Source organism: Mercenaria mercenaria, chromosome 16, assembly GCF_021730395.1.
Source record: "Mercenaria mercenaria strain notata chromosome 16, MADL_Memer_1, whole genome shotgun sequence".
In the NCBI taxonomy this organism is placed as follows: domain Eukaryota; kingdom Metazoa; phylum Mollusca; class Bivalvia; order Venerida; family Veneridae; genus Mercenaria; species Mercenaria mercenaria.
In genome coordinates, this window is record NC_069376.1 from 29,613,014 (window position 1) to 29,626,414 (window position 13,401).

Below are 13,401 nucleotides of genomic sequence, written 5' to 3' on the forward strand. Positions count from 1 at the left end.
CAAGGGCTATAACTCTGATATTGAACTAAAATCTAAACAAAAAATGTGCATAAATTCACATACTGAACAATATTCCTACATAGTTCCTACAAATCTAAATCAAGTATTTTTTTACACAAACTTTTAAGCATTTAAACTCCGCAGGCCTAGCTGACTGAGAGAAATCTCAAACAGAACATCAGGTGCAAAACTTCACATGTGCTTATTATGACAATTAATGTTTTATGACTCTCGATTACATACTTTTAAATTTACCAACTTTATGCATATTTTTTACTAAATAAAGGGCCATAACTCTGAACTGTCTAACAAAACTGAGACACTGAGACATTTTTTTTTTTTTTTGATTTAACATCGTACCGACACGATAGATCATTATGGCGACTTTCCAGCTTTAATGGTGGAGGAAGACCCCAGGTGCCCTTCCGTGCATTATTTCATCACAAGCGGGCACCTGGGTAGAACCACCAACCTTCCGTAAGCCAGCTGGATTGCTCAAAACTGAGACTGCCTCACAGCACAACTTAGTGACTAAAATGTCATAAAATAAGGTTAAGACAGACAAGACCAATTTCATATACCAATTTCATATAATTTAAACAACCAGAACATGTTTGTAAAAGGTCGTTAACCAGAACTTACATAACCAGTATTTAATATGAGTCATTTAACATATTTCAAAACAACCGAGATGTCTCATTAACATTATTTCTTTATTGACAGATGGGACGACAGATGGACTGAAAAATCCAATTTAAACACTCTTTGACAAGAGATTTGATAACATAATGCATGCAAATAAAATATTTCTCAATACTGGTATCAATCTACAAAATACAGTTTGTGCCTTCTGAAATAACAATTATATCAATTCCCACTAAGAACTTTCAATCAGAGCAATGTGGGGGGGGGGGGGGACTGGAGGTTATTACTAGGTTGGAGATTTGTGAAAATTGGAGAACATTACTTCTAAGGTTGGAGATTTGTGAAAATTGGAGCATATCACTTCAGTCTAAAGTTGGAGTTCTGTGAAAATTGGAGCATATCACTTCAGTCTAAGGTTGGAGATTTGTGAAAATTGAACCATATTACCAGGTTGTAGATTTGTGAAAATTAAAGAATATCACTTAGTTGGTCAGATGAAAGAAGAGGATTGGAGAACATTTAATTTACTAATTTGGGGATTAACCTTTAGCCTGCTGGTAGCTAGTGACTTTGCCAATGTAACCACTGCACTGTTCACTATTCAGTCTGTAAATTTTCAATGAACACCCTTTCAAATAATAAATGCTATTGTCCAAACTGAATGATAGACCAGTCCATTTTAGAAATTTAGCAGGGTAACGGTTAAAGGCTATTACTGAGAAGCATTTATAAATTTTGCCTGTCTCTTACAAAGATAATGAAATATAATAATGACTATAAATGGAAACTTCTTTCAGTCAGTAAAAGTAAATTTAATTTCTGTAATTACTGGTGTAAATATGGCAATAATCTGGAATGGGTGCTTATTAGAACATAGGCGATAATTTGAATAATTATTGTATTTTAAAAAAAAACAAAAACATTTATTATGAGACACACAGGTATTAAAGACAAAAACGTTACATTAATTAAGCACATTTTAATTGTCAACATTGAAATTCAAAAATATTTACACAGTAGTCTGACTAACCCTGCAAGTCAATATTTGTCATACAACTGTCCATTAACAGATACAATTAAGGATCTTCTATTTAACCTTTAGCCTGCTGCCAGCTAATGATTATGCCTTTGCAACCAGTGCAGACCAAGATCAGTCTGCACATCTATGCAGGCTGATGTCATTGTCTGCACTGTTTGCTATTCAGTCAATAAATTTTAAGTCAGTACCCCTTCAAATAATAAATGGCACTGCCCAAATTGAGTGATAGACGAGTCCATTTTAGAAGTTTAGCAGGGTAAGGGTTAAGGTACATATGAATTGCACATTCGTGTAATTTTCCAACAATGTTAATTAGATTAAATCCTGAAATTTCAAAACTTCAGAACATACTTTGACTAGAGGTCCAATTTGGCCTAAATCGCTCACCTGAAAAAAACTAACACTCTGACTTTGCTTCTAACTAGGTTTGGTGAAAATTCTTTAAGCTGTTCATTATACAAAAGTTACTTAAATTTTTGTTTGATAATTTGCTGTCATGTACCAAAAATGCATAACCATCCAAAGAAATCATTATAATATTATAAGATATTTCTATTTTAACTCTAGTGGCCCCTAAAAGGTCCCATGTGTTCCAAGTTGAACGAATTAGACATAAGACCTTATAATGATGTTTACAGACCAAATTTGATGAAGATCCATCAGGCACTTCATGGGAAGAAGTACTGTAAAGGTATTTCTATTTCAAGCTCCAGTGGCCCCTAAAAGGGGCCCTGAGTGCCCCCAACAGAACAAACATGGTAAAGAACCTTACAATGGTGCCTCAGACACTGTTCGATGTATAAGTTACGTTCAGGCCTGAAAGAAACTGACTGCTTAAGAGAAGTTAAAATTAATACAGTCAGTTTGAAAAGTCGGATGACATGCCGCTTATTGAGGCAGGCGGCTTTCTGCCGCTAATTTAAAGGCAGTGATTTAAGCGAAAGTCAATCTTCAAACAGGACTCAATAATACAGAAGTTATATTTTTTTGTAAAAAGTTGATAAAACTGTTCGTACATGAAGTGATATGAACTCGAAAAGAAACAAGAAATATCTCTAATGAAATAAGATGATGGATGAGAAAATGAAAATGTCTCTGGCGCAATTCAGATGTATCTATAGAGCAATTCATGTCTTACAATATACAAAATGTACGTCATTGAAGCCTCATTTACAAAAATATTGATAAAAATCAGAGCTCTATTCATCCTGGTCTCCCTGTCTGTGAGGATATAATGAATGTTACTCCGCTGAAATAAGCATTGGGAATATTTCAACAGCTCTATTTCAATTGCTTTAGCATTTCTCAAAAATGAAATATAATCTCTTGAGATTTACATAACATCTAAAAAGTGCAAAGCTGTTTTAGAACAATAGCAATGTTTAATTCACTTAACGCTAAATGAATAAAATTATTAGGCCTGTCTACTAGACTATCTGTCTGTTTTCTCTTTTTTTTCGGTTTATTTTCAGCTGCAACTTTCAGTTTGACATTTAGAAACTAAAATGAAATTATTCAATTACACTGTAAATGCATCAATCAAACTAGATGCCCAAAGGCAATATTTCAAGCCCACTCTTTGACCCCTGTGACCTTGAACTTTGAGACAGGAAACTGGGGTTTGCAGCAGATCTCCAACTTAATGAGTTAAACATTCATGCCAAATATAAACAAGATTCCTCAATGCATGTCAAATTTATGGGCCGGACAAATTCTGACATGACCTTGGCTTTGACCTCCAACTATGACCTTAACCTTTAAGATAGGCGCATGACACTTTGTCTCAATGAGGTTAACAATTCATGCCAAATTCATACAACATTGCTTCATACATGTCAAAGTTATGGTCCAGACAAATAAATCCAGTCGGACGGAGGCACGCATGCACGCCCATACACCGAACAGCCATTCTGACGACTATGTCTTCGCTTCCGCAAAAATGGTAATCTTTGTTTTTAGACAAGACATACATTAGGGTAGAGAGAAGTTTCCATTTACTGAAATGGTAAAAAATTGTAAGCAAACTTGTCTTAACCTGTGTATAATATGCAACAAGGATACGGGGGTAGGGCAATGCTGGGGGGAGGGGGGGTAAAAACCTTGCATTAGACATGGGTATCTACAGTATGGTTAAGATGAATGAACAAATACACCAGTAACTGAGCAGATATTGTCAATTCAGTAGACTTTTTATCATCCTTTTTAATAAAGACCTCTTTTTTGCTTGTGTAAAGCTGAAAAAGGTGCCAGAAAGTTTCTAAACAACAGCTACTAGTTATTTTATCAAGATAATAAGAGCCCCGCCACAAGAAAACCAACAATGTGCATTTGCGACCAGCATGGTTCCAGACCAGCCTGCGCATCTGCTGTTCGCTAATGGTAAATTCTCTAATTGCAATAGGCTTTGAAAGCGAACATTATGGATCCTGACCAGACAGCGCGGATGTGCAGGCTAGTTTCGATCCATGCTGGTCACAAATGCATTATGCGGCTCATATTTTATATTCTGCTTGAAATTGATTAGAACGTTTGCAATTCGTACCTTGTCAACAACACCTTTACTTTCATTGTGTTCTCTGACTAGTATTTCCTTTCAAAAACAAGCAACATCAACTCATTCATATCCATAAGTCAAAAAACTCTCCCAAGAAAATTTTCAACAATAAATATCCAACAGTTTTATCTATCTCAATATTGTACTGACCACATACAGTGGAAACATTATAAAAAGTGACACAATGCTATCTAATGCTATCTAATCATTTCAACCTTTTATAAGCCCATTGTCAGATTGTGGAGGTACCCAGAAACTGTCACAGTACAGGTCATTGCCTCACAAACTATTCAACTCTCTTCAGTCAATATCAGTGAATAAATCATCCAAAATATTTTCCATACAATAGAAATACAAGTTTCTTCATTTTTTATATGTCCATAATGATGGAAGCCTGATGTAATCAGTATTTCATACATGCAATTTGCAGCTACTCACAGTTTCTTGATTTCTGGCCAGAATTCAGAATGGTTTTTCAATAACAACTGAGAAATTCTCCACACGAATCAGACTTTGAGGAATGAGCTTTGAAGTGCTGAACCAAGCCAACCACCACCAGGGCACTTGTCTCATCCTGGTTTTAAACCTGCGACCTCCTGTGTGTAACATCATGAAACAGGTGCCTAATGGCCAAAAGTCATTATTACATGACTCCTTATATAAATCACGGATTAATGGTCTGCACTGTTGCTAATCAGTCCGTAAATTTTCAGTGAACACCCCTTCTAATGATAAATGCTACTGTCCAAATTGAAAGATGGACCAGTCCATTCTAGAAATTTAGCAGGGTAAAGGTTAAAACCTACAATCTTCACAGGACACCCATGGATCATATCACCTGCAATCAATTACCTACCTGTTAAAAGGGCAACAACTTTTCTTATCTCCTTGTCAGTATTTTCAAAATATTTTGTCAACATGTATTAATCCTTGTGATAAACTGGTATGACCTTTTGATCTCCTACGAAACAGTTCACAAATAAGCATTCCCTAGGACTTTGATCAAGTTTTCCACCAGATTTTTCAGGAAGTTTAGCAGACATTTAGTCACTTTAGCTGGACAGTGAGAAACATTCTATGATAAAAAAATTAGGACCCCTGGTAAAAAACTTTGAAAGTATTTGGGGTCCCAATTTTTTTAGAAAAATCAGTGCATTATGTGTAGTAATAGTTGTGTCCTCAGAATTGACCACACTTGACCTTTAATGATTGACACACTACCCCCAACACCATGTCAGAAATACTTTAATAATTTCAACCTTTATCCTTCAAAATATCCTTTTGTTAAACCTTTAGCCTGCTGGCGGCAAGTGATTTTGCCTTTGCGACCAGTGCAGACCAAGATCAGTCTGCACATCCGTGCAGGCTGATCATGGTATGCATTGTTCACTATTCAGTCAGTAAATTTTCAGTGAACACCCCTTTGAATAATAAATGGTACTGCCCAAATTCACCTACAAATAGCTAGCTTCCTTGATTTCTCATTTAGATAAAGATGTTCTGTTATTGTTTAACAATATAGGTTATTCAAGATTAAAACTTTAAAGCTACTCGCCCCCAGTTTGCCATTAAATTCAATAATAAAACACTGAACAAGAGCTGTCAGTGGACAGTGCGCTCGACTATTCTCAGTGCTTGTAAGTATAATATAAGCAATGAGTAAAACTTTAACATTACAATAAGCATATTCTAAGTCGAAAAGGGGCCATAATTCAGTAAAATGCTTAATAGAGTTGCCTCCTCCTTTTTACAGACTGGGGTCACGATGGTAAACAAGTATGCAAAATATGAAAGCAATATCTCAATGGACTTTGAAAATATTTGGGGTGGTACGCAACATTTAACATTATTCTAAGTCAAAAAGGGGCCATAATTCAGTCAAAATGCTTGAAAGAGTTGCCTCCTCCTTTTAACAGACTGGGGTCATGATTGTAAACAAGTATGCAAAATACGAAAGCAATACCTCAATGGACTTTGAAAACATTTGGGGTGGTACGCAAACTTCAACATTTGTGTGACCCTCATGCCGGGGCGAGTAGGATAGCTTCCCTATTCTTCGAATAGTCGAGCAAAAAATTATGGTGAGTGTAGTTAACCATAAATAAGCTACTGGTAAAAAAGCAAGCAAAATGTTGATTTTCTTTATTATTTCAAAGTTTAGTTCCTGCTGCAGAAAGGTTTTGGTAATTCATCAAAATAGTTTGCAAACTGCATATAGGACAAAATATAGGAATCGATTTTTGAGAGAGAAAAATATTTGTCTCAAATTTATGAACGACCTGCTTTTAATCAACAGAAGACATGAAACTGAAATCACCAAAACCCTGTTTAATAATGTTTATAAATTCGATTTTGTTTTGTTTGTTTGTTTTGGGTTTAACGCCGTTTTTCAACAGTATTTCAGTCATGTAACGGCGGGCAGTTAACCTAACCAGTGTTCCTGGATTCTGTACCAGTACAAACCTGTTCTCCGCAAGTAACTGCCAACTTCCCCACATGAATCAGAGGTGGAGGACTAATGATTTCAGACACAATGTCGTTTATCAAATAGTCACGGAGAACATACGCCCCGCCCGAGGATCGAACTCACGACCCCGCGATCCGTAGACCGACGCTCTACCTATTGAGCTAAGCGGGCGGGCTAAATTCGATTTTGACTTCCAATCTAGGTTTAATAGCTTTAAAGTTTGAAACTTTGAAATATTAGGTAAGAAGTTAACCTGAAGCAAATAACTGATAAAAAAGGTGTTCATAATCATTAAGTTTATTTACACTGTTCCAAAACATGAAAGTTATTTATTTAACGTGAACATTCAACCACCAAAAAAGCAGTAAATATTAATAAATTTCTTGGATACGGAGGAATTGGTATCAATAAAGGAGATAAACAGAATTATTTTAACTGAATTTAACAAGTCTAGGTCAAATAACATACTATCATGTCTGTCAAACATTTTTATACATGATACAAAATCTAACACCTGTACCACTTAAAATGGTGAAAACCAAACATTCTGTTGTTTTTTTTCTTCAAATAAATATACTTTTCATTACATACATAAGATATTACACCAAAGAGCTTCATTTGTAGAACACAGTGACTTTCAGGCCATGTAAAAACTTTTTTTTTCAATGTTTAATTGTTGTCAAAACGTGTACTGATGACATTATATCTATAACAATAATGACAAATAAAAGACAAAAATACTATAGACAACGGTATAAATCAGACAACAGCTTCTATGTTAACCAATGATCTTGGATATTAAGAGAATGGACACTGTACTTAGCACACTTCAATGTAGTCATATGTTTTTTTTCAAAATCAATTTATAATAAGAGTACCTGGTAATATTCAATTCACGGTCCTCACAAAAGGGAACCTGCTTTAAGTTTTTCTATCTGGTACATGCAATGAGGCCAGTATTGGTTCTATCCAAGGAAAGACAGCTTCGCATGTATCAGTGCTACACACCAGGCATATCAAAGAACCTGGCTATCTGTAAAGAGCGAGGCTATGTTAGTCGGACATGCATGTATCTACAAAAATCTCTCTTTTTCTGTCCAAGGGGCTTTCTGGTCCCTCTGGTCAGATCACTCTGTCTGTATAGAATAAGATAGAAGATGAATTTTGCGTCCTTGACTGCTGCCTTTGTATACAATTTATAAAGCACCTTTGAACGTGTTTATGATGAAATGGATGCAAAAACAATCTAGTATAATAAAATATTTGGATATCATGATGGCCTTGCAGGAAAAACTTTAATCATGGCGTGACACTGACATCAAAGTGAGTACAATAGCTCTCACTTTTCTTCAAACAGTTGAGCTAAAAATAGATTTAGTTCTTTACCTGAATGAACCAAACCCTAGTTTGTCTAATGTTCTAGAGGTGAGTGTGCCTTTCTTGCTCATTTTTCACCCTCAACTTCGACAAGTGACCTTGAACTCAGTTCTTTCAAAAGCATCACTTTCTCTGATCTAAAAATAGAAACATATAAAATTATACTTTCCCTATTTAATCAGTCAGGGCTGTAACTGTTCAAGATATCACAGTTTATAACCCATTTGAGTTATTGCTTTACTTTCATAACTTGTTTCAGTTATCATAAAATATTACAAAGCCCTCCTGTGTTAATTCCTCATTTTGAATGTGACTAATGCAATCATTTCCTGAATCCTTGCCCTTTTATCTTTCCAGCTATGCAGTAAATTTTTTTACGCAAGGCTAATAAAGTCTTACGCAAATGGTTTTTAAGCTATAAAACTCTTAACATCCCATTATGCTCATCAGGTCATGATCAGACTAAAAGAGAATTTGATTAACCACAGTCTGCTACTAATTACACTTTAAAGGTCACTTTGTAAGAACAGTAAAAAGGCTTTTTTTGAATAACTTACCTGGGTTATCCTTATTTTATAACTAATACAGGTTATAAAATGCTTGAAAAAGTAACTGAAATAGGTTACATAACTTAAAACAGTTACATCCCTGACTGTTAATACATGCATTATTTTCACTCATTTATTTAAACTCAGCTGATACTATGACATTTGGTAAATAAAGGAAAGTGTCCAACTTCTATATTTCTGCAAATTAATTGCTTACTTTTTACTCACCAGTGTGCCCTGAGGAGTTGGCATGCTGTTGAGTGTCATAGTGCCAGAGACTGGTTATTTGTTAGGGATTTTTCAAGGCTGATTTTGGGACCGAATTTGGGTCCCATCCTAATTGCAAAAATTTGCTTATTATCCCAATTCTGAGAATTAAATTTTCCTAAAAATCTGCCAGAAAATACCATTTTCAGGTTTCCAATACTAGCTCGAAAAATTTCCGTTTTGATTCTTATTCCTTATGTTTAATCGAGTTAATGCTGTTCCTGTGTTAATTGAATAATCGCGCCTGTACACGATGGCATTTAATCATGCTCAACAATTTTCATTGGAAATAGACTTTTATAATCGGTCACTGTTGTAACTGTTGAAATATATGAAAATCATAGGTGACTGATTATAAATGTCTATGAGTGCATGCCAAGCAATTATAAGTAAATATTATACAAAGGAAGTCACTGAAAAGTATGCTGCTGACAACCAAACGCTGTCTAGCTTCATCTTTAATAAAACAAGTGCTGAGAAATAGGCCACTGCGATAACATATCAGGATTCAGTAAGATCAGCGAACGCTGGTGACGAATTAAACACATCCTCGGATCATACCCGTGATAAAACACTGTACACAAGGGAGGGCTTTACTGAGAGTGTCTGAGAGTCTCTCACTGAAGAGATACTAAACAAGAGCTGTCCGTAAGACAGCCAAGCTCGACAATTCGAAATACTGTCACAGAAGCAGGAAATTATTACCCAAAATGTTAAATATCAAAAGAGTTTTAAGTTCGAAAGGGGACATAATTTGACCAAAATGCATATCAGAGTTATGGGACTTGATGCTATCAACTAGTTTTATAACCCCGAAGAAACATGTTAAGTTTCAATACAATATCTGCATATGTTTTGGAGATAGTAACTTGCATGTAAACTTTAACCAGAATTTTCTAAGTCCAAAAGGGGGCATAATTTGCTCAAAATACATGTTAAGAGTTATGGAACTTGACCCAGTGAGGTTGGTAATTGACCTAGAAAAAGAATAAATAAGTTTCAAAGCTATATGCCTTTTGGTAATAGCTGTATGTACTTGCATGCAAAACTTTAAACAGAATTTTCTAAGTCCAAAAGGGGGCATAATTTGCCCAAAATACATGTCAGAGTTATGGGACTTGATTCTATCAACTAGTTTTATAACCCCGAAGACACATGTGAAGTTTCAATTTAATATCTGCATTAGTTTTGGAGATAGTAACTTGCATGTAAAACTTTAACCAGGATTTTCTAAGTCCAAAAGGGGGCATAATTTGGCCAAAATACATGTCATAGTTAAGGGACTTGACCCAGTGAGGTAGGTAATTGATCTAGAAAAAGAAAAAGTAAGTTTCAAATCTATATGCCTTTTAGTAATAGCTGTATGTACTTGCACGCAAAACTTTAACCAGAATTTTCTAAGTCCAAAAGGGGGCATAATTTGGCCAAAATGAAGGTCAGAGTTATTGGACTTGGTGCTATCAACTAGTTTTATAACCCCGAAGACACATGTGAAGTTTCAATTCAATATCTGCATTAGTTTTGGAGACAGTAACTTGCATGTAAAACTTTAACCAGAATTTTCTAAGTCCAAAAGGGGGCATAATTTGCTCAAAATACATGTTAGAGTTATGGAACTTGACCCAGTGAGGTTGGTAATTGACCTAGAAAAAGAATAAATAAGATTCATAGCTATATGCCTTTAAATGATAGCTTTATGTACTTGCATGCAAAAACTTAACCAAGGTGTGACGCCGACACCGACGCCAGGGTGAGTAGAATAGCTAGACTATTTTTCGAATAGTCAAGCTAAAAATTAATTAATTTTTTTACAGGGCTCTCGTTTGCTTTTTGGGACTGGGGCCAGGGTCCATGCAAGAGGGAAATTTCGCATGATTTTTCAAAAAAATTCATTTGAGGGGGAATTTCAAACGCGAAAAGAAATGCAAACAAATATAAACATTCTTTTCAACTTTACTGACCCAAACCTGAATTTTGTTAATTATAAACTCTGCTACATATGAATTCTGCCAAATATAAACAACCTTATTCAGATATCACACTTTGTATTTTTTCTCTGAGCCACTGAATTTTTGGGAACAATATAATTTTAAGGCCAACAAATCAGCTGCAAAGCGCTTAGCACTGATGTTCTTGGACTTGAGGGGGGAATTTTTTTGAAATAGGGGGAAAAAAACATACCATTCTGAGGGGGGGAATGGGGCCGATATTCGGCCCCAAATTTTGCCAAATGAGAGCCCTGTTTTAGTTATCCCAATATTCAGGTTTTATGTGCCATTTTCCCCAAATGAATGGGCCCAAGGCCCAAGGTTTAAAAACGGTAAAAAAATCCCTGTAAATTGTAAAATAAGCCATAATAAGAAGACTGGGCTTTCCTTCCATATTCTGGGAACATAAACTTTACACTTCACTTTGAGAATTTTATCTATGGCAATATTCAACAGGAAACTAAATGGACATTGTCAAGGTTATCTGCAAGGTGGCTGTGCTGATTATTTTTTGTTATTCACGGGGTTCTCCCCAGTTTTTGAGTCGGCTAAACGCTGAAAGCATTTGACGAGTCCTTGCTATCGCCCGATTTCTCATTCTCTTTAAATGGCCACACAACACAGCGAATAGATGTAGTTCCATTAGACTGTCTCTAATTTCAAAGTGTTCATTGATCGGATGAAGTTCAGTTATGTCAATCCAATTTGTATGACCAATATACGATGTAATTTGTCAAATTTATGAAGTGTAATTGTACAACACGAACACCACCATTTCCCAAACACACAAACAAACATACGGACAGGGGTAACACTTTATGCCCCCCCCCCCATTTTATGTAGCAACCACAGCTAAATTTTCAGAATTACTTTTTTATCTTTATTTTAAACTTATTTGAAAGAGCCTTTTAAAAGAAACACAGATCAGTTTAAATTTTGAAGATATCTCAACTGAAACAAAAGTTATGCCAAATTTAAGTTTTGATTTTTCGACAGAATTTGGTCATCTTTTTCAAAGACTTTCTGCATTTTCGCGGTCAATCGACGGAACCGAAAATTCAAGATTTTTCAGTTAATTTAGCATAACTTTTTTATTCATAGAGATATCTTTATAAAAATGTGCACTGTAATGTAAAATTTCATGCTGATTTCAGTTCTGCTGTTATTTTATATCTCTGACTCATGCCTAAGGGGTAAATCTGACATTTTCACATTAAAATGATGGGTGTTTATTTTAAATTTTATTTGTACATTTACAACATACATAAAATCAATGAGAAATCAACATTTTTACATGAAATGAATGATAACATAAAACAAATTCAATAAGTTAGATATATCACAGTGACAGTGCAATAAATTACCAAATGTTGCTGAAATGTTTTCATTAACACATTTTGGATTTGTTAAATGCATTTTGCGTTTAAAAATTTGTTGCGTCATTATATGACTATCTCCTAACATAATTTGTCTTGATTACAAAAACTGTTCAATAACTCATGTTTCAGTCTTTCATCCTCTTGAGAAAGTTTAAAGTTTCGTGCTTAATGTCTTCTATCAGTTTCTTCTGTTTCGCAATAGTAGCCTGTGCTTCTCGGAGTAGTTTTCTATTCTTAGCAGCAAGGGCATCTCGTTTTGTTACGTTTCGGACAGAAAAATGTCCTTTTGTCGACTTCAACTGCCCAAGCTGTTCGCGTTCAGAACTTACAAGTGGTTTCATTTTACTAAGCATTTTTTGCTGTTTACTGATTTCGTACTGTAACATGTTCTTTGTTTTTAATTCCTCAACTAAGGATTCTTTGCTTACACATTTCTCTAATTCTGAATAATCATCTTGTTTTGAAGTAACTTTCTTTGGATCAGACATTTCACTTTCAGTTTTACTTTTTTCAACACAAGTCTCATTATTGTTCACTTTGGTTGTCGTGTTTCCTGACAGGGAGACAGTCAAAGGAATAAAAGGAGAATTCAGTTCTCGTTCGAAGTCTTGACTCCAGCTACTTTCTTTTTGTGTAGCAACTTTTTGTTTGTTTCAATAACACGTTTGATGCGGACAGACAGCGTGGCTTGTTTAATTTCACATGTCTTTTTGTCAACTTGATTTAGCCAGGTAATGAGATTGGTTAGAGGGAGTTTTGATGCATCAGCAAATTTCTTCAGCTCAATAATATGGCCATGTTTGAGGGTTCCTTCAGGTTTTGGTTCTATCACATTGTGGATAAGATTTGCTGACAAAAGCCCAGCTTCCTCACAAAATGGGCCAGGGTACTGTCCTGCCATTTCAAGTTGATGTTTAAGTCATCATTAGGATGTCAATATATATATTGTACAACCTGAAAATGTATAAAAAAAAGAATTATAAAGCTTGCATACAATTAATTTCATCACTATCAAGGTACAATTAACCGTGTATTATTTAACAAATGTAAAATAAAACCAGTTCTTTAGTCAGTATCCGAAAAGCGGACACGAAATTTCATTGAATAATTAGACGGGTTCGTTTTCGGACACCTTCA

At 35.1% G+C, this 13,401-nt stretch overlaps 1 protein-coding gene across 9 annotated transcripts in view; it reads right to left on the reverse strand.

The window, feature by feature from the left end:
- Positions 1 to 13,401, reverse strand: part of LOC123543400 (nuclear receptor coactivator 7-like) — a 97,028-nt gene that overhangs the window by 82,178 nt on the left and 1,449 nt on the right. For all 9 annotated transcript variants that reach the window (XR_008367794.1, XM_053526523.1, XM_053526521.1 and 6 more), the window contains exon 2: positions 8,092 to 8,219. Coding sequence is in view for 8 of the 9 variants with exons in the window: in XM_053526523.1 (XP_053382498.1) it covers positions 8,092 to 8,153 (62 nt within the window). In the remaining variant the exon portion in view is untranslated. The remainder of the gene's footprint in view (positions 1 to 8,091; positions 8,220 to 13,401) is intronic.